This window comes from Theobroma cacao, chromosome 10 (genome assembly GCF_000208745.1).
Source record: "Theobroma cacao cultivar B97-61/B2 chromosome 10, Criollo_cocoa_genome_V2, whole genome shotgun sequence".
Classification (NCBI taxonomy): domain Eukaryota; kingdom Viridiplantae; phylum Streptophyta; class Magnoliopsida; order Malvales; family Malvaceae; genus Theobroma; species Theobroma cacao.
In genome coordinates this window covers 1,093,670-1,115,540 of record NC_030859.1, presented here as the reverse complement: position 1 = coordinate 1,115,540, position 21,871 = coordinate 1,093,670, and the positions used below count along the sequence as shown (strand labels likewise).

Here is a 21,871-nt window from a genome sequence, read left to right as displayed (position 1 = left end):
GCACCCGAGCCATCTTTTTTTGTTAGTTGTAGATTTGCAGCTAATGGAGTGGATGCAGGCTTGCATTCATTCATTCTGAACTTCTTCAGTAGATTGAAAGCATACTTCCTTTGATGGATAAAAACTAGTCATCATATTGAATAATTTCTAGTCCAAGAAAATAGGTCATCAACCTCAAATCTGTCATCTCAAATTCTTGCATGATTTCTTGTTTGCATCTAGCCATAAGTGAGCTATTTGGACTTGTAAAAAGTATGTCATCCACATAAATAGAGACTACAATTTACTACTGGCAACCAGAATCTCTTATGTACAATGTTGGTTCATTGTCACTACGGATGAAACCTTTTTTGCACAAGTAGGAATCAATTCGCCCATACCAAGCACGAGGAGCTTGCTTCAAGCCATAGAGTGCCTTGTTTAACTTATAAACCATGTCTTCTTTTCTAGGTTCTGTGAAGCCTTGTGGTTGCTCAATATAAACATCTTCTTCAAGTATGCCACTTAAAAAAGCTGATTTAACATTGAAGTGCCATATCTACCACCTTTCTTTAGCTACAAGTGCAACTAATAATCTGACAGTGTCATGTCTTGTAACAAGGGCAAAGGTACAGTATAATCAATACCATACTCTTAAGCAAAACCTTTAACTACTAATTGAGCGTTCAGCTTATTGACAGTGCCATCAGGATTTACTTTGGTCCTAAAGATCCACTTGACCCCAATTACTTTGTGATAGGTTGGTCTTTGAACAAGTTGCCATGTTTTATTCTTTTTTATCATCTCGAGCTCAATTTGCATTGCCTTTCTCCAATTATCATATTTGAAGGCTTCATCAAATGATGAAGGTTCAATCCTGGCCACATGACACCTCTGATATATTTCTTGAAGGCTTATAGTTCCTCGAACAGGCAAGTGATCCACATATTCTTCATTTATTAATTCAGCTGGAGCAGTTTCATTGTCATCAACAATTCTCAAGTCATTTGACAACTCAATTTCTTTGGAGATCCAATTCCATCTTTTGTTTTCTGCAAAATCCACATCTCTGTAAGTAAAAACTTTTCTTCTTATTACATCAAAGAGTCGATAACTCTTACTTGATTCACTGAGTTCGAGATGGATAACAACTCTAGATTTTTCATCAAGCTTTTATCTTTTACATTTTGGAATATGTGCAAAAGCTATACATCCAAATACCTTACAGCTACTCACTGATGGTTTAACACCATACCATGACTCATGTGGAGTCTCATTTGCAAGAACTTTGGTGCAAATGATATTTAACAAATCATTGGCAGCGTTAATTGCCTCAGCTTAGAAAATTTTTGGTAGTTTTTTTTCAAAAAGTAAACATCTAGCCATCTTAAGCAAAGTCCTATTCTTTCTTTCAGCTACTCCATTTTGTTGTGGATTGTAGAGAATTGTGAGCTAGTGTTTTATGCCACACTTAACCAAGTATCTTTCAAACTCATTAGAGACATATTCATCTCCATCGTCTGTTCTAAGTGTCTTAATTGATTTTCCAGCTTGATTATCAATAAACACTTTGAACTTAACAAAGCAATTGAACACTTCAGACTTTTGCTTAAGAAAATAAACTCAGCTGAATCTAGATTTATCATCAATGAAGGTGAGATAGTACTTACTGCCATTGAATGATTGCTCAGAGAAGGGACCTTCTACATCCGAACGCACTAACTCCAACTTGTCAGCAGCTCTCCATGTGCTCTGTTTTGGAAAAGCTTTTCTGGTTTGTTTCCCATACTTACATGTATCACACAATTATCCTGTCTTGATCATGCTAGGATGACCTTCAACCAGATTTAAATGATGCCATGTGCTCCAAGGAATCATGGTTCACATGACCAAGCCTTTTATGCCATAATTTAGTGTGATCAGTTAAGCATTGGTAAGCTTGATGATGTGTTTCCTTCCAATCTAAAGGAAAGCGCTTGTTCTTCATGCCAACAAAGAACAACTTCTTACCACTAGGATCAAATACAGTGCACAAATTGTCCACAAACACAAGTGAATAATGCTCTTCAAGTAACTGCCCAACACTAAGCAAGTTATAGCTCACTTTTGGTGAATAAAAAACATTAGGAATTTTCTTCATACCTTTAACAGTTTCCACTTCAACTGTGCCTCTTCCACAAATCTTAAGAAATTCCCCATTTCCAATTTCAACTTGAGATTTGAAGTTTCAGCCCAGGTTAGCAAAAATGTTGTTATTGCCAGTGATGTGATTCGAACATGCACTATCAATGAACCATATCTCATTCTTCTTTGAAACTTCAAATATATTGGCCATGAATAAAACTTCTTCTGTCTACTTTTTGTGTTCAACCACTGCTGTATTTTCATCTTGGTGGTTTGCTTTGGTCTTGCAAACCTTCTCGACATGGCCAAGCTGATTGCAGGTACTTTATCTCACATTCGGCCTGAACCAGCAATATTTGTTAAGATGATTTCATTTTTTGCAGTGTCGGCATAGAGGGTATTTTCCATTTGGTCTTCTTTTTTCCATTTCTTTCTTCTTGGTGCCACTGTTAGCACCTCTTTTGTGCTTTATCAGCAAGGCACTTTTAGTCTTATCATCACTTCTCATGGCTCTTCTATGTTCTTGGGCCTGGAGAGCGTTGACAAGCTATGTCATGGTGAAAGTTGAGAGATCTTTGGAGTTCTCCAATGATGAGATCTTGGACTCAAATTTTTTAGGTAGAATTACTAATATTTTGTTGACTATTCTTATTTCATTCAACTCTTCACCGAGATGCCTTAGCTGATTAACTATTTTCATAACCTTATCATTATAATCTTTTATCAATTCCTCATCTTTCATCCTTAATACCTCAAACTCCTTCCATAAATTAAGCACCTGCATCTGCCATGTACGGGCACTTCCCTAGTATTGCTTCTTAAGCTTGTCTCATGCTTCATTGGCTGTCTCACAGGCCATTATGTGAGTGAAGATGGAATCTAAAACTACAGAGTGTATACAAGATAGTGCTCTGTATCTTTTAGGAACTTCCTTATTATGTTGCTTGATTTGTGCAATAGTAGGATCTTTCCTTAACTTCGGTGGCTCACTCCCAGTTTCTACAACTTTCCACAAATCAAAAGCTCTTAAATAGGCTTTCATTTTAACACTCCATATGGGAAAGTTTTCACTTGTAAAAATAAGTGGTGAAGGTGAACTGAAGCTGAAGGAAGCCATTAAATTTTTCTTGTTGGTTTCGAGTTTTAGGAGTTCAAACTTGGTTTTTCTTTGTTATGAAGGTAAAAGGAAAAAGGAAATTTCACAGATCCCTTAAGATCCTTAGGGGCTCCGATACCTTGTTAACAAATTGGGAAAGGAAAGGATAAAGAAAAAGCTTAAGATGAAATATAAGCAAACCAGAGGCTGAATTGAGCTATATTCATCAGAACATCTTAGCCTTTTAAAGCTAAAGTACAAGAGAGAGAAACCATAACTGAACAAGAAATTCAAACTGACAACTAATGCCACTAACAACATGTAAAGAAAGAAAACTAACAAAAACTGTATGCAAATTTAAAATCCTAAATAAGTATTCCTAGTATGCTAGTTAATTCTAACAATGCTTTGGGTGTGGGGCCTTAAACTTGAGAAAACTTTTTCTTGGTGCCAATAGCCTAGCTGGTACTTTTCCTCTCTCAATTCACAGTCTTTCTTTTTTGGAAATGATTGACTTGGCTATGAACTATTTCTCAAGGAGTCTTGTAGCTGTACTAGGTATTCCTTTTCTAAATCTTCGAGTCTTTAGTATTGAATTATTGGAACTATTCCAAGGTTAATTAACATGTCTAATCTAGAGATGTTTAACATTGAGTCGAATGGTGTCAACGGATTTATTCCTAACGATTTAGGAAACCTCAAGAATCTTAAAGGGTTCCAAATTGGCGACAACTACTTTGGAAATGGGAAGACAGGAGACATGGATTTTCTTTCTTCTTTGAGCATTTGTAGCCTATTACAAATTTTGGAACTACACGGGAATTGATTTGGTGGCCTGTTGCCAGAATCCAATTTATCAATCCATTTCAACATGCTTTTTATGGGACTTACTTAAATCTTGGGAAATATTCTGGATGGGATTGGTAATCTTGTTAACCTAAATCTTCTAGATATGAGGAGAAATGCCCTGATGGGCACCCTACCAACTTTTATTAGGAAGCTTCAAAATCTTGAAACATTGCTTCTTGGTCGGAATAACTTCTCAGGTGAAATCCTGTACTTTATTGACAATCTTTCTCGTTTGTTTGAACTTATTTTATATGGTAACAATTTTGAAGGACGAATTCCACTTGTCCTTAGAAATTGCAAAAAAATTCAAAACTTCGATCTTACTAGAAATAAACTTAGTGGTAGTATACCAGAGCAACTATTGGGTGCTTTTACAAGTTTGATTTGGGTTAACATATCTTTCAACTCATTGACCAGTCCCTTTCAATCAGATTTTGGAAATCTAAAGAACCTGAAAAGATTATATGTTTATGAAAATAAATTGTCCGGTGAAATTCCAAAGATACTTGATAAGTGTTCTACATTAGCGTCACTTGATATGGCGAGAAACTTCTTTCAAGGTAGCCTTCCCTTGTCTTTTGGCTCGTTGAAATCTCTTGAAATTTAAAATCTTTCCTGCAATAATTTGTGTGGCACCATACCACATAAACTAGAAGAAATTCCACATTTACGTAGTTTGAACTTTTCTGTAATCACTTGGAGGGTGAAGTTCCTAAAGGAGGAGTTTTCAATAAATCTAGTGGATTTTCGATTGTGGGAAACAAAAACCTTTGTGGAGGGATACTTGAAATAAAGCTCCCAAAGTGCAACAAGCAGAAGCTAAGGAAAAAGGGGAATGCTCTATTAGCCAAAGCCATCATTGTTATGATCCTTCGCATTCTATTTGCCTCTATTTTGGTTGTGTTTTTTTGCGTTCGTTTTTGCAAACAAAGGTTTGGAAAGAAACTTATTCTTGTAACTTTGTTTGGTGATAGCTACTTACGGGTATCCTCCAAAAAGCTTTTGCAAGCATTTGGTGGTTTTGCATCTTCCTACTTGATTGGTGTGGGAAGTTTTGGCTCTGTCTATAAAAGTGTTCTCCATCAGTAAGAAAAACCTGTTGCAGTGAAGGTATTGAACCTTCAAAACTGTGATGCTTCAAAGAGCTTCAGGGCTGAATGCAAGGCTGAGGAAAGTTCGACATTGGAATCTTCTGAAAATTATAACTTCCTGCTCAAGCATTGATTACCAAGGCAATGATTTCAAGGCTTTATTTTCGAATTCATCCCTACTGGTAGTTTGGACAGTTGGCTTTATGAGCAACATGAGTCAAGGTATTTGAACTTTGTTCAAAGGTTTGACATAGCCATAGATTTAGCCAATGCGATAAATTACCTTCATCACAACTGCGTGTAATACCCCAAAAAAATTCTACTTAATTAATTATGTTACAAAAAATTAGTAATTACTAAGTTATGATCTATATTAAATAAATAAATAAATATAAGATAAGTCCAACTTTTTATAATTGCAATTATTACTTTGAATTTATTAATAAAGAGAGAATAGAATAAGGGTCTTTTAGCGAATATAGTAGTTTTGTTAGTGTCAGCTTTTATCACAATTTAAGGAAAGGCAATTACATTATCATGTTTAAAGGAAAACCGTCTAAGGAAGTTAAAAAAAATAGTTTTACAATATCACGTTTAGACGAGGAAAAGAAGTTAGAGAAGTTAACCCAATTTGATATCATCTTAAGAGAAAGGCAGTTTGAAGAAGAAAACCATTTGACAGAAACTAATCCTGGAGAAGAAGGAGAAAGATAGAAAAAGCAAAAATCTATTCAAGATAGCAGTGGTTAAGGTATGATTAGGCTTTAACTTACGAAAATTGTATTTTTTGCATAGTTCGAAATAAAATACCCTAAAATTTGTTTATGTTTCTTTAACTTTAATTCAAATCCGATACCATTCCGGTGACTTTCCGATAGCATGATGGGTACCAATGGAAAGGTCTTTAAAAAGTCTTTCCCATGGTTTTTGTAGCATCTTGTTTGGCTTTGTGGTTAGAAATGTATGAATTTTTAAAATTGGCTAGAAACCTCACTTTCAATAGTTTTGATGACCCAACTTTGGGTCACCGGTACTGCACATTCTGATAATGTTTTGAGTCATTTCTTTGAGGACTTTTGTAGTATGAAATGTGATATTTAATTTAGTGTTAATGGCTCAGTTAGGGGCCTTTTGTGTTAAGAGAATCGAAACCTCAAAATAGGCTCACTGAATCTGAAAACCTAGAAATATGAGTATTTCAGTGATTGATTTTGTAACTTCTAACTTCTAAAAATTGTGTCTCTGATGATCTTTAATTCTAAAATGAATTTCGGTTTTAAAGTATGTTATGTAAGGTTCAATTTAATGCTTATTACACCTTCGGTTTCAACTTAGGTTGGAAGCTGTAAGTGCTTGAAGTAAGCCAAACAATCATGAAAGTTTACAAATCCAAAAGTTATGAAAATTTATTTTTAATTATTTCGAAAGTTATTCTTGGCCCATATTCTACCTATTTGGCTAGGAATCTAAGAAATTTAAGCTATTTGAATTTTAGTGAATTTTTGAATGAATAAATATTTATTTAACAAATTATTTTTTTTGAATTGGCATATTTTGGAAATTTATTAGAAATCTTCAAAAACTAAATTTTGATTTGTATTTAATGTATTTTCACCTAACCTCATATTGTTAATAATTTTGCACTATAACCTATAAGTTTCTAAGTTTTGAATGTTTTATGTATTTATATATTATTAAGAAAATCAATTTTAATTTTGAATCAAAATTAGTTTTGGTTAGTGAAAGAAATGCTACACCCTAAATGCTTTAGAATGACCAGTAGGGAGTCATGGTTTGTTTTGATAAGTAGTAGTGTTGATTTCTAATTCCGAGTACTTTGAATTATTAGGCTTCAACAGGATTTTGATTCTTTGTCCTTTCGTTTTGGTTGAGTGAATCAAGTAAGTGACTGATATCCCTTCGGTGTTTCCACACTTTAAAATTTACCTCAATATGATTTTCGTACTTGTATATGATATTTTGTCCTATGGTTTGTTAAATCAGGTGAGCATGCTAATAAATGTAAGTAAATATGATCTCTATGCTGATTTTTGGAATATGATTTCGATTTTGTACTGGAACGTGATTTTTATCAATGTATGCATATATGACTATTTTTGTGAATATTTAGTTTGAAACGATTATATTTTTGATATGCATGAGATATATTTTGAGAAAACGGATACACTATTTTGTGAAATTTGGGTAATCTAAAATTATGTTTAGTTTTGTCTCCTGCTATGGCTATGCTATGACCCTGCCAATGGGAGTTAAATGTTGGTCATGTTGACATGTATTTTGTGATTAGAGATCAATCTCTCAACCGCACCATCGATTACAGAATAGTGGTATTTGTGATATCTGTTCAATGTAGCTAATGGTTGCTTTTGATATACTTCTGACTCATGCCACTAGGGCATGCCACTGGGGTTAACTGCGGTTCTGATTTTGACACGTGCTACTGTGGTTACTTGTGGTTTTATTATTGACCTATGCCACAAGGGTTAAATGTAGTCATATTATTGACCTATGCCACATGTTACAGGAGACCAATAAAAATATGAAATTAGTGTGAAATTATGTTTTGTTCTGTTGTTAGAAAGTTTCAAAATTTTGTTAGCTATGTTATTTGAAGTGAAATTATATTGACTTTTTGGTAATTTGAAAATGAAATTTTGAAATATATGTTTTTGAATGAGATTATCAAAAATTCTATTTTGATACCTATATGTGTATTAGTATTTTTGAGTCTAAATGTTTTGAGCATGCTTAACCCGGCTGAAGGGATGTCAATTACTTGCTAAGTGGTTGTACTCATTCCTATAATCTCATCATTTTATACATTTCAACATTTTGCATGTTTGGGAGTTAAACTTGCTTGGCAAGAGTTTTGGTTAAATAGATTAATGTATGTCCTTGGATATTTATAAGCTTTGATATGAGTATTCAGTTTTTAGTTTGTTAAGTAAATGTTAGCTAAATGAGAAATTTGTATCTTTTGGAGAATTTTATTTTAATATTATATTTGGAGAATTGAGATTTTGTAAAGTGTAAATTTTGAAAAGAATGTGGAAGTATTATATTTGATTAAGTATGATATTGTTGCCTTACATGTTTATGGGATTCATCTCATAAGTATGTGACGTTTGTTATGTCTCAAAACCTTGGGTTTGAGGCGTGACACTGCAAGGTAGTAATTGTCCACTGTGATCTAAAGCCTTCCAATGTTTTTCTTGATGATGACATGGTTGCACATGTCACTGATTTTGGATTGGCTAAGCTCCTGTCTAGCGACACAAACACTGTGGGTAATGATCAAACAGGTTCCTCAATAATGAAAGGAACAATTAGTTATGTTCCCCTAGGTAAAATTTTATATATCTTCCTTCTGTTGAAAATTGTAATTGTACTCTAACAAAATCTTACAAATTTGACTTATAATCTGTAGCATTGCTATTTTCATGTTAATAGCCATTAAACCTCCTATCAAGTCAAATAAATCTTTATAACTAATTATTAACTTAGTCAAAATACCCATTATCATTTTGTGTCGTATGACGCTAACGTGAAATGCTAACATATTATAATTAATCATGATATGGTATGTTGATATATTATAATTGATGATGACGTGATATGTTAATTTAACATGATAACATGACCATGTGACTTTTTTCATCCTCCACATTAATGTCATGTTAATGTCATATGGATATAAAATGACAAGTGACATTTTGATTAATGTCAATTTATCAATCATTAGACATAAAGGCTTATTAGACCCAAAATAAAAGTACAAAAGTTTAATTGAGCTCAATAAAAAAAATAAATGTTTATTTAAATTTTCTTAAATATTTTAAGGACTTTTTTAAACATTATGCCTTTAACTCAATATTAATAATTAGTACCATAAAACTTTAGTGTGGGCAACTTAGTTTCCATTTCGTCATGGAAGTCTTCTCCCGTGAAACCCAATCCTTCATTGCGTGATATTGTTTAAACTTAAGTATGATATTGAGTGAGTTGAATGAGTCATCATGTGAATAAATTATGTACTAAGGTAATTTTGAATGTTGGATGAGTTTTTCTCAACATTATTTACATAAATTTCTCTCTATAATGTTGTAATCAAGACTTGAAAAATTCAATTTTTTCACATCCCTTCACCATTCCAATTTTCTGATAATTCAAGTATATCTGAGATGGTCAAGGGTCCTGGATTCAGCAATATATTACATCAAATTATTATAAATCTGAACTAATCTTAACTAAAAATTTCTGTGGCTAGTTGCTTTCATAAGCAATCCCCATTGTCAAAAGCAGACACGAGAGTTCGAGCATAGTGTTGGTAAAGTATGGTGAGAAAAGGCCCTTACTTTATTAAGACTTTTTCGAGACTTCTCCAGTGGCGGTTGGTCTGGGTCTTGGATCAATGAAAAGTTGATTCTCGTTCAATTTTCTATCAACTTTGGGGAAAAAGAAAAATGATTAAGCAATTGAATGGGTGGTTCCTGATTGAAGCGAGTTGGGATTAAGCTGGCTTTTCTCTTTCGTATCTTTTCTCTTTCGGCTTTATTAAAGTAACTTTTTTCTTTGTCGATTTACTTTGGAAAATTATTAAAGACTATGGGGAAATTTTCCTGCTGGCTTGATTGATTAAGTATAATCTATACAAATTGATATAATGATAACTCTTGGACTTAATAATAAAAAAAACTTTGAAGTGTATGAATTTTCGTAATTGAATTTTTATATTTTTATTGTACTCAATTAATTTTTTTATTTGTATCTAATTAAACATCTGTTCTATAAAATAATATATTATTTTACCTAATTGAGCTCTTATCTCATAAAAGAAAATATAACAATATTCCCAACAACTGTTCACTTGTTGTATACATGAAAGTTGAAGGGATGCATATATTGATTAAATACAACAAAATCGATGATGTGATATATCATGTCACAAGAAATTCCATATTATTAATTATTGTTGTGTTTTGTCAGCAAATGACATGACAAATTTCATGTATATGTGAAGCTATCATTGCGTATAACATCTATTACATTTTTGTTAAGGGATAAAGATTTAATTGGGTAAAATAAAAGAATAGAGATTGGTTAATTGGATACAAATAATACAAATAAAAAAAAAACTAATTGAGTACAATAAAGATATAAAAACTTAATTACACAAAAAGCATATAGTTCGGAAAACATTTTTATTATTTTTATGGAACTCTTATATCATAGATTCAGAAGCTATGAAAATTTAATTTAATAGTAATAATTTAGTACTATAAAACTTTAGTATGGGCCATATCGTTTACCTTTTCGTCATGGAAGTCTTCACCCGGTGAGCTCTAGAGCCAACTGTAGACTAGCTATGGAAAGTGATCAATGTTAAACTACTCGTACTAAATGCATTCAAGATTCATGTAATTATAATATTTTATTAATTCTTGGTAGTGTAGTTCCTGTTCTTGGTCAAAAGAGAAGAAGAAGTTCTGTTTCTAATCTATGGGGGACTGTTTTCTTGTAGCGAAGAACCATCCTTTTTGGGTGGAAGACTTTGACAGTCAATTTTATTTCTTGTTAACGTTCTGATTGGATGTAGACGCTGATTTTCCATGTCCGTTTACTTATATGTATAGCTCTCATGGATGAAATTTCCAGCTGGGGCAAACGAGTAGTCTTCAGCTATGATGATTATGCCTATAGCTAACTGTTGAAAGATGGCTTCATCTTGCTGCTAAGCTGATTCAAAGGCTGATGGTTACAGGAAATTTATAGCTGCAAAAAAAAGAATGGCTTCCGTCGGTTGATGCTTATCAGTTTTATGTGTGATCTTTTTTTTGTTTATCAGCAATATTTTTTCTTTCAAATGCTGTGTCGTTTTACTTGTGCAGACGTTAGGTTGGTGTGGCTGTCTCTCTATGCACTATTCTTTTAGATGTTTCTAGAGAACCCGGTGTCATCAGCTCACTGTCTATTTTGTCTCTTATGTAACCACCTATAAATACCATTTTTTCTCTTTGTTAAATGAAGAGTGTGTACAGCACACTGTTTTGTGCTCATCAAGAATTTTTCTCTTTCCTCGATAAGAATTTTCTCAGCTTCTCTGTTTTTTAGCTCATTCATTTTTCCAGATTTCTTAGTCAATCAACACTAACCAATTTGGGAGGACATGGACAGTTAAACCTGCTTGTTGCCCAATTCAATTCCTCTCCCCAACTAATTTTCTCCAAAGAAGATGGTTAACTTGCTTGTTTCCTTTGTTATTATACTCAGCTTATTGGTAGCAGGATCCTTGAAATTTGCATTCGCCTTGGGGAACAAAACTGACAGAATAGCTTTGCTTTCTATAAAGGATCAACTTGTTGGTGCAGGAGCTCTGGATTCATGGAATGCTTCTCTCCACTTCTGTGAATGGCAAGGTGTTACATGTGGTCGTCACCACCAGAGGGTCACTGCACTGGACTTGGATGGTTTGAAATTAGCTGGATCCTTGTCTCCTTCGATTGGCAATTTAACCTTCCTCAGAAAACTTAATCTGTCTGACAATAGCTTGCGAGGTAACATACCCAAGGAAGTTGGCTACTTAAGGCGGTTGCGCGTTCTTCACCTGTTTCAAAACAATCTTCATGGAAAAATCCCTGTAGAGCTTGCCAATTGCTCAAAACTCCAAGCGATTGCTTTATTTTATAATGACCTCACTGGTGAAGTTCCTTTCCAGTTGGGTGATTTGCCGAACGTCATCATACTCAATTTAGGTGCCAACAATTTAGTTGGGGGTATTCCATCTTCTTTAGGAAACCTTTCATCATTGTGGAAGCTCTCGCTTGCTCATAATCATTTGGAGGGAAATATCCCTGATGCTCTGGGCAGGGCCTTAAACTTGAGAATTCTTTTTCTCGGGGTCAACAACCTGGCTGGTTCTTTTCCTCTCTTAGTTCACAATCTTTCTTCCTTGGAAAAGATTGACTTGGCTGTGAACAATTTCTCAGGGAGTCTTGCAGCTATGACAGGTATTTCTTTTCCAAATCTTCGAGAATTTCTTGTTGGATTTAATCAATTAATTGGAACTATTCCAAGGTCAATATCTAATATGTCTAATCTGGAGGCATTGGACATTATTGACAATAGTTTCAGCGGATCTGTTCCTCAAGATTTGGGAAACCTCAAGAATCTTAAATGGTTTAATATAGGCGACAACAACTTTGGAAATGGGAAGACAAGAGACTTGGATTTTCTTTCTTCTTTGAGCAATTGTAGCCTATTACAATTTTTGAATATACAGAATAATCGATTTGTTGGCCTATTGCCACAATCCATAGGCAATTTATCAATCCAGCTCAGCATGCTTTTTATGGGATGGAACTCGATCTATGGAAATATTCCTGATGAAATTGGTAATCTTGTGGGCCTAACTCTTCTAGATATGAGGAGTACTGCCCTGGCGGGTACCCTTCCAACTTCTATTGGGAAGCTTCAAAATCTTGAAAGATTGTTTATCGGTTGGAATAACTTTTTAGGTGAAATCCCATCTTTTATTGGCAACCTTTCTCACTTGTTTGATTTTCTTTTAAACAATAACAATTTTGAAGGAAGAATTCCAGTTGCCCTTAGAAATTGTAAAAATATGCAATTCTTGGATATTGCCAAAAATAAACTTAGCGGTAGTATACCAGATCAACTATTTAATGCTTTTACAAATTTGATTTTGGTCAACATGTCTTACAACTCATTGACCGGTCCCCTTCCATCAGATTTTGGTAACCTAAAGAACTTGGTAGAATTATATGTTTATGAAAATAAATTGTCTGGTGAAATTCCAAAAACACTTGGCGAGTGTTCTGAATTAACGATACTTGATATGGCTGGAAACTTCTTCCAAGGTAGCATTCCCTCGTCTTTTGGCTCTTTGAGATCTCTTGAATTGTTAAATCTTTCTCACAATAATCTATCAGGTACCATACCACATGAACTAGAAAAGCTTCCATTTTTAATCAGTTTGAACCTTTCTTTCAATCACTTCAAGGGTGAAGTTCCAAAAAGAGGGGTTTTCAATCAATCTAGTGCATTTTCAATTGTGGGAAACAAAAATCTTTGTGGTGGGATACTTGAAATAAAGCTCCCAAAGTGCATCAGTCAGGAGCCAAGGAAAAAGGGGAATGCTTTGTCGACCAAAGCCATCATTATTTTGATCCTTGGCATTCTAATTGCCTCTGTTTTGGTCGTGCTTCTCTTCATTTGTTGTTGGGGACAAAGGTCTGGAAAGAAGCTTATCCTTGCAGGTTTGTTGGGTGATAGATACTTGCGGGTATCCTACAAAGAGCTTCTGCAAGCAACTGGTGGTTTTGCATCTTCCAACTTGATTGGTATGGGAAGTTTTGGCTCTGTGTATAAAGGAGTTCTTCATCAACAAGAAAAACCTGTTGCAGTGAAGGTACTAAACCTTCAAAATCGTGGCGCAGCAAAGAGCTTTACAGCTGAATGCAAGGCTTTAAGGAAAGTTCGACATCGCAATCTTCTCAAAATTATAACTTCCTGCTCAAGCATTGATTACCAAGGCAATGATTTCAAGGCTTTAGTTTTTGAATTCATCCCTAACGGTAGTTTGGACAGTTGGCTTCATGAGCAACATGAGTCAAGGTATTTGAACTTTGTTCAAAGGTTAGACATAGCCATAGATGTAGCCAATGCAACAGATTACCTTCATCACAATTGCGAGGTGGTAATTGTCCACTGTGATCTAAAGCCTTCCAATGTTCTTCTTGATGATGACATGGTTGCACATGTCACTGATTTTGGATTGGCTAAGCTCCTGTCTAGCGACACAGACACTATGGGCGATGATCAAACAGGTTCCTCAATGATGAAAGGAACAATTGGTTATGTTCCCCCAGGTAAAATTTTCATATCTTCCTTTATCTTTCTTAATTTTGTTTATGAGCTGTTTTTTAAATCGTCAAGGAAGCTTTATCAGCTTATTATACTTTTTTAAATGATTTGACTTATCAGAACATATTATAGAATCTTAGTCTTGATAACTAGCCCCATATATTTATAACATTCAACACTAGCTCAACAACTTAAAAGCTAAGCCACACGACTCTCAAAAGTTAAGCTCAAATTGCTTGCAGTGATAGATTTAGATCTGACATGGAATGAGATATTACACAATATCCCCTCTCCATACTCTTAAGCTGAAAAAATTATTTGAAAAAGTTCCCAATTCCTCACTCTAGCTTTGAGCTAGCATGCATGTGTTAAAATTGTTAAAAATTTTTGTAAAGCCATTAAAACTTTTAAGTAATATAGATGCAAAATATCAAGTCTCAACTCTTAATTAGAGCTAAAAACAGATTTAAAGAAGTATTGAGTTTATAATAAATTGTGGCAGAATATGGCACGGGCGGGACAGTGTCCCCAGAAGGTGATATCTACAGCTATGGGATTCTGCTCTTAGAGATGATCACCAGAAGGAGACCAACGGATGGTATGTTTCATGGCGGCTTAAGCCTTCACAATTTCTGTAAGATGGCACTGCCTGATCGGTTGAAGGAGATTCTCGATTTTCACTTGCTCGCACAACTTAGTGAAAACAACGAGAGATCAAGAAGTCAACCGAACAGGGAAAGAGAGATGTTGGAGAGTTTGGTTTCTTTCACTAAAATAGGAGTTGCATGCTCTGCAGAAGCACCTGGTGAAAGAATGGGAATCAAAGATGCTATTACACAACTACTTGCTATCAAGGCAAGGTTGCTTCGCACTGGGATCCATAGAAGGGACAGGAGATAGGCAGCAGCAGCAGCTGGTGAATCGGAAGCAAACTTCTACTCAATGTTCTCAATGTTTTGTGTCAAGAATGGATATTTGAACTTTGTTTTGCTTGTCTTAGAATCGTTTGAACTAGAATTGTCTGCTGTGATTTCAAAAGACTTGGCTTTGGAAAGTGAAAACTGTATTTGTGGTGTGAAATTTATATTTATATTTGTCTGCTTTTATCCTTTTTTTATTCCTGAAGTCAATATTTTCCATTGGCTTAATTACAGAATGAGAGTGAATCGCTTCCAAGCTTTGTCTAATATGAGCTTGAGGGAAATTTGTATAATGATATCGGCTTCGATTTGCCCAACCTACAACAATTTGCTTTGGAGACAACAATCAACAGAATCTATTCCGATATCATCACCAAAATACTTCTCAGCTATAGAATGCGTTAGAAAAACTAGAGAGAACAATGAACCTATCACGCTTGATCCTTACATTAGCGTAACATGTTAGGAATTAGCTATTCTAATGGTCCAGATTTCATATCTTAAACTACACACACATCAGCAGACACTGCCTGTGGGTACAACCTCGTTTTATAGACAATCCTCAGTAAGTACAGTAGGAAATAATTCCTTCTACAAACATGGAGAAACAGTAAACTGAGCAGCATAGAGGCAGGGAAGTAATTTTCCAAACTGGGTCCTGAAAAGATGTTTAAAACTAACTTAATGGTCGTAACTCCATTTTAACAGTAAAGGTATTTCAATAGCAGCTGGTGAATCAGAATCGAATTTTTACTCAATTTTTTGCATGTCTGAAAATCGTTTAAACTAGGATTGTCTGCAGAAATTTTATATTTCTGGAAAATCTTGCATTCAATCTGTATTATTGGTAGTAAATAAGTTCTTTTTAGCATTTCATAAGAAATAAAGAAATTAGAAATTTGAAACATTTTTATTAGGATTGAAAGGAGATTAAACCTTTTTATTTCTTTTTGAGAGTAAAAAATTCATTTTTGAACAAAAAGAAAGAAAAAAAATTACATACGGCATTAGGAAGATCATACCAGCACTAATGCATGCAATTAAAAGTGTTTGAACTAGAGTAATACTAGCATAGATAAATAATATACATACTTCATATACGCACATGTGAAAATTTCAACTTATTCAATTCATGATCCCAATTTTCTGACACTTCAATTTTATTTGAGATGGTCAAAGATCTTGGATTCAGCAATTATATTACATCAAATTAGTGTATATCTTACCGGCTTGATTAAAGTGACTTATCCCTTTGTCGGTTTTCTTTGGAAAATTATAGATAGGATTGTGGAGGAATTTCCCTACTGGCTTTGATTGATTACATATAATCTATACATTTTCGTAATTAAATTCTTATATTTTTATGGTTTTCAAATTATTTTTTATTTGTATTCAGTTGGGCATCTATTCTTTTGTTTTACCTAATTGAACTCTTATCTTATAAAGAAAATATAACAAATGTTATTTCCAACAACTACCTTTTGTGTACATGAAATTTGACAAGACGTACTGATTTAGCATAATGAGAATTGATGATGTGACTTATCATATCACAAGAAATTCCTTAGCATTAGTTCTTAGTGTATTTAGTTAGCATGTCATGTTAAATTTTATGTATATATGAAGCTATCACTGCATATAAAGTTGATTACACTTTTGTTACAAGATAAGTATTTAATTGAGTAAAATAAGAAAAAAAGGATTGATCAATTTGATTACAAATATAAAAAAAACTTAATTTAGTACCATAAAAATATAAAAAATTGTTGAATTTTTAAGGATTTTATATTTCTTTTTCAACTACAATTACTTTGTCAAAAGCCAGGCCACATGCATGTCACTGGCTTCCCACAAAGTGTACTGGAAGGGAGAAACGGTTGAAACATGGCCCATCTCTACCACTACTCCTTTGTCCTATTATTTTCTCTTCCCTATTGAAAACTATTGTGACCTCCATTATTAATATACAGAAGCTTTGTTGCTCCACTTGTTCTGCATTTTATATGCTCGATTTCCTCTGAAATTATTTAGTTTTATTTTTGAATATTTCAACAAAATTTAATTGTAAAAAAGCATGTAATTTAGAAAATTTTTATTTTAGTGCATTTCTTGTAGTAACATTTATGTATCAGAAGCTATGAAAATTAAATTTGATAGTAATAATTTAGTACTATATATTGCCTTTTAAAAAAAAAGTACTATATAACTTGCAATGTAGTTTCCTTTTTAGTCATGGAAGTCTTCTCCCTGCAGCTGGAGCCAACATATGCTTCAGCCAAAGACAAGTTTTTCTAGACCACCGTCGTAGACGGGATCTATGAGTCTCAATATTTTAATCGTATCCAATAAAGTCTTATGTTTTATTTGCATCCAAATGAACCTTTATTTTTTTATTCTATTCAATTGAGTTTTCATTTTTAAATATGACGGGTCGTATTAATTAGACACAATAAAAATTGAGGATATGACACGTAATATCGATGAAAGTTTATCATCATTAATCCTTGTGTTTTGACACGTATCATCAACAAAAATTCCATATCATCAATCCTTGTTGCGTTCGGTCAATACACTTTCATTAAATTTCATGCATGTAGCAAACGGCACTAGATATATTATTCGTTACGTTTCTGTTAAAAGAGAAGAGCACAATTGAAAAAAAAATAAAAAAAAATAAGTTTCAATTGAATATAAAATAAAAAAGAAAAAAATTAATTAAATATGATCAAAATATAAAAATGCATATTATAATTCAAGAATTGTTTTTATTATTTTGGGGTAAGTCTTATAGTATCATTCATAGATTAGAAGCTGTCACAACTTAATTTAACAGTAATAATTAGTACCATAAAACTTTAGTAGTTTCCCATTTCGTCATGGAAGTCTTCTCCCTACAGCTAGAGCCAACATGTCCTTCTGCCGAAGACAAGTTTTTCTAGACTAGGTATGAAAGTGATCAATGTTAAACTACTGGCACTAAAAGCAATCAAGATTCATGTAATTATAAAATTTTATTAATTCTTGGTAGCGTAGTTCCTGTTCTTGGTCAAAAGAGAAGACAAAGTTCTGTTTCTAATCTGTGGGGGAAAGTTTTCTTGTAATGAAGACCCGTCCCCTTTGGGTGAAGACTTTCACAGTCAATGTTATTTCTTTCCTACGTTCAATTACTTAGATGTGAACCTCCCATGAATGGTATTTCCAGCAGGGGCGAGCTAGTAGTCTTCAGCTATAGTGATTAGGCCTATAGCCTACCAATTCTGAAACCTTTTTTGGCTGGGGTAAGAGAATTGGCAGGACATGGACACAAACCTGCTTGCTGCTCAATTCACTTCCTCTCCCAAGCTAATGTTCTTCAAAGAAAATGGGTAAATCATGCTTAGGAAACACATGCATCGTTGAGATTTAACTTGCTTATTTGCTTTGTTATTTCACTCAGCTTATTGGTACCAGGATCCCTGAAATTTGCATATGTTTACTTTACCAAAGTCGCATGCCTGCCCTGTCCTAGACAGCAATAAACAAGGAAGTCTCGCTCTTTAGTCATTATTGTACATATATTACATGAACTACTGGTTAGCTCTATTAAGCAGGCTTACTTGATCCTCTGATGCAAGAAAATTTTCTTGTAAGGAAACTCCTACAGCAGCCCTCAGCTACAAAATTTCATATAGCAACATCATAGACTAACATTTGCTCCTTCGATACCAACTTAATTGGAAGGATACAGAGAAAATATTTACTTAGTACACAAACTTTTACAGAAACCAGTTTCCAAATAACCTTATCAGATACTCCTTTCGTCATTTTATATTCAGATATTTATTTAATTTTGTTAAATGAATTGGCTTATCAAAACATTCTGTAGAATCATAGCCTTGATTACAGCTATAGGATTCTTGTGTTGGAGATGATTACGGGGAGGAGACCAGCAGATGATATGTTTCATGGTGGCTTAAGGCTTCATAATTTCTGTCAAAGGACACTGCCAGAACGGTTGAAGGACATTCTCCATTTTCGATTGCTTGAAGAAATTGGTGAAAAAAGGCGGAGACTGAGAAGTCAACGGAACATAGAAGGGCAGATAAGGGAATGCTTGGTCTCCTTCACTAATGTCGGAGCTGCGTTCTCGGCAGAAGCACCTGTGAAAGAACGGGAATCAAAGATAATGCTACCACAGAACCGCATGCAACTAAGGCAAGGTTGCTTCGGAAATAGAGGGAACAGAAGATAGGCAGCAGCAGCAGCAAGCCTATGTTGGCATGTATTCAGATCATCTAGACTAGGATTATTTTTCAGGAATTTCAAAAGAATTGGCTTCAGAAATTGAAACAGATACATTTCTGACTAGTGGTGCTTGGTTTTCCTTTACCATCCCCTCTAGAGTCAAGAGACCTTTACAATTATCTGCCAATTATGCAACTATCAACTAGAGTTAGCATCGAAAATTTCAACTTATTCACTTCACCATCCCAATTTTCTGATAATTCAATTATCTTTGTGAAGGCTAAAGGTCCTGGATTCAACAATTTATTACATCAAGTTAGTATATGTGTTACCGGCTTGATCAAAGTAACTTTTCTCTTGGCCGATTCAACAATTCAAGAACTCTTTTATTATTTTAGTGTAACCCTTACAGTAACATGCATTATTTTATTTGGGTGTGGCCACGTGCTGCCTTTGTATTTGGGTGTCAGTGTTACGGGCAGCCCACAACGTCAGAGGTGCGGCGGCTCGGTGTCATGTTGCACTGTCTTTATTTTATTTTTTTTCTTGCTTTCAGTGCTAAATGGCGTTGCCACAAAAATGAAGAAGTCGTCTTCCTCATTATTCTGTTCCATTCTTGGATTGTAATACCCCTCACAAAGTATTTAATATAAAAAAAAATTAAATTAAAATTATTAAGCTATAGTTTTATAAAGATAATAAGTAGATATTATTTTAGTATTTTATTTATTTACAATTATGACCTTGGGTGTCTTAATAAATAAAAAAAAATAGAAAAAATGGTCTTTAAGTAAAAGAAGAAGTTTAATTAAGTCAGTTTTATTATCACATTTAAGTTAGTGAGATTAAGGGTCAGTTTATTTATCACGTTTAAGTTAGTGGGGTTAGGTAGTTTATAAGTTTTAAAAGAACAGACAATAACTTACGTTAGTTCATTCATCAGATTCAAACAACACACAGTCAGAAAGGCTTAATATCAGGGAAGAAGAAAGACAGATGAGAGGGAAAGATATTGCTGATTAAGGTATGTTTGGGAATTATATTTTCATAATTTGGGTACAAAAAAACCCTAAATTAGATATATATATTTTTTTATTTAAATCCGTCACTTTTCTGATGACTTTCCGGTAACATGATGGGTACCAATGGAAAGGCCTTGAAAAGATCTTTCCAATGGCTTTTGTAGCATCTCGTTTGGCCTTATGGTTAGGAAGATATGAATTTTTAAAGTTAATTGGGAACTTGATTTTTCAACAGTTTTGACAACCCAATTTTAGGTCACCGAAACTCAATATTCCGGCAACGTTTTTGGTCGTTTTTTTGAGGGCTTTTGTAGTATGAAATTAGATGTTTAATTGGGCGTCAATGTCTTGGTTAGAGGCTTCCTGTGTTAAGAGAATTAAAACCTCAAAATAGACACGATGATACTGGAAACTCAGAAATCTAGGTATTTTTGTGACGATTTTGAGAAATTTGGCTTTCGAAACTTGAGAATTTTGTAGTCTTTTTAATCAAAAAAAATTTTGGTGTTGTAGTATGATATGAATACTTCAAATTGGTGTTGATTTTATTATTGGAAATAATTCGGGTTAAGAATTATAAGTGTTTGAAGTAAGCCAAATGGTCATCCAGATTCTGGAAATTCCAGAAAACAGAAAATTTCTTTTTTTAAATTTGTTTTAAAAAATTTGATTTTAATTATTATGTGATAAATTCTATTGTAAATTTCATAAATATTGGATATGTGATTTCTACTGTATTTTTATGTTAAGAAGTATGTATCTTTATATTTTATAAATTTATTTATTAAATTAGTAGATTTTATTAAAATATCAAAATTTATGAAATTAATTACAAATATGATTTTTACAAGTGAAATTAGTATTATTTCTCTATCTGAAATTTAAAATCCTTACTGATTTTATGATTTAAGTTTAATTCTCAAATTTATTTGAAATTCTTTTAATTCAAAATATATATAATAAAATATTACCTTATTAACCAAAAATGTTCCTAAATTGTAATAAAAGTCGCTACACACCCTAAGTGCTTAGGATGGTCAACGAAAAGTCGCATTGTAGGATCTGTTTGCAAATTCAGTTCTAATTTTTGTTTCTCGAAATATTAGGTTACTAAGAGGATTTTCGGATTTGCTACTTGAAAGTAAAATTTACGAGATCATGTAAGTAACTGATATCCCTTCGGTGTTTTCACACCCTAAAAATTAACCTCAATCTGAATTTGTACATGAGATATAATATTTTATCCAACAATTTATTAAAATCGAGTTGAGCATACAAAATGTATATGTATCTAAGTTTTATATGTTGGATTTAGAATGTAGTTTATGCAAAATGTGATTTCTGATTTTGAAATTTGTATATGACTTTGTATAATGTATACGTATATGTTTTTGCGAATATAAATATAAATATTTAGTCTGAAACGAATATGCTTTTGAGGTGTATGAGATATGCTTGAGAAATTTGATATACTGTATTATGAACTTTGGGTAATCTAAAAATATATATTTCTGTTTTGTCTCCTAGTATGGCTATGCTCTGACCCTGCCAATGGGGGTTAAATGTTGGCCATGTCGACATGTATTCTGTGATTAGAGATCGATCTCCCAACCGCACTACCGGTTACAGAATAGTAGTATTTGTGATATCTGTTCAGTGCAG

The 21,871-nt window shown here is 33.5% G+C and overlaps 1 protein-coding gene and 1 pseudogene across 1 annotated transcript; both read left to right on the top strand.

Moving 5' to 3' along the window:
- On the top strand, positions 4,152 to 8,648 carry LOC108663580 (annotated as a pseudogene).
- Positions 10,807 to 15,123, top strand: LOC18585905 (putative receptor-like protein kinase At3g47110). The gene is made up of 2 exons (XM_007008974.2): positions 10,807 to 14,048; positions 14,546 to 15,123. Exons 1-2 carry the CDS (start codon positions 11,393 to 11,395, stop codon positions 14,941 to 14,943), a joined length of 3,054 nt encoding a protein of 1,017 aa, XP_007009036.2. The 5' UTR covers positions 10,807 to 11,392; the 3' UTR covers positions 14,944 to 15,123.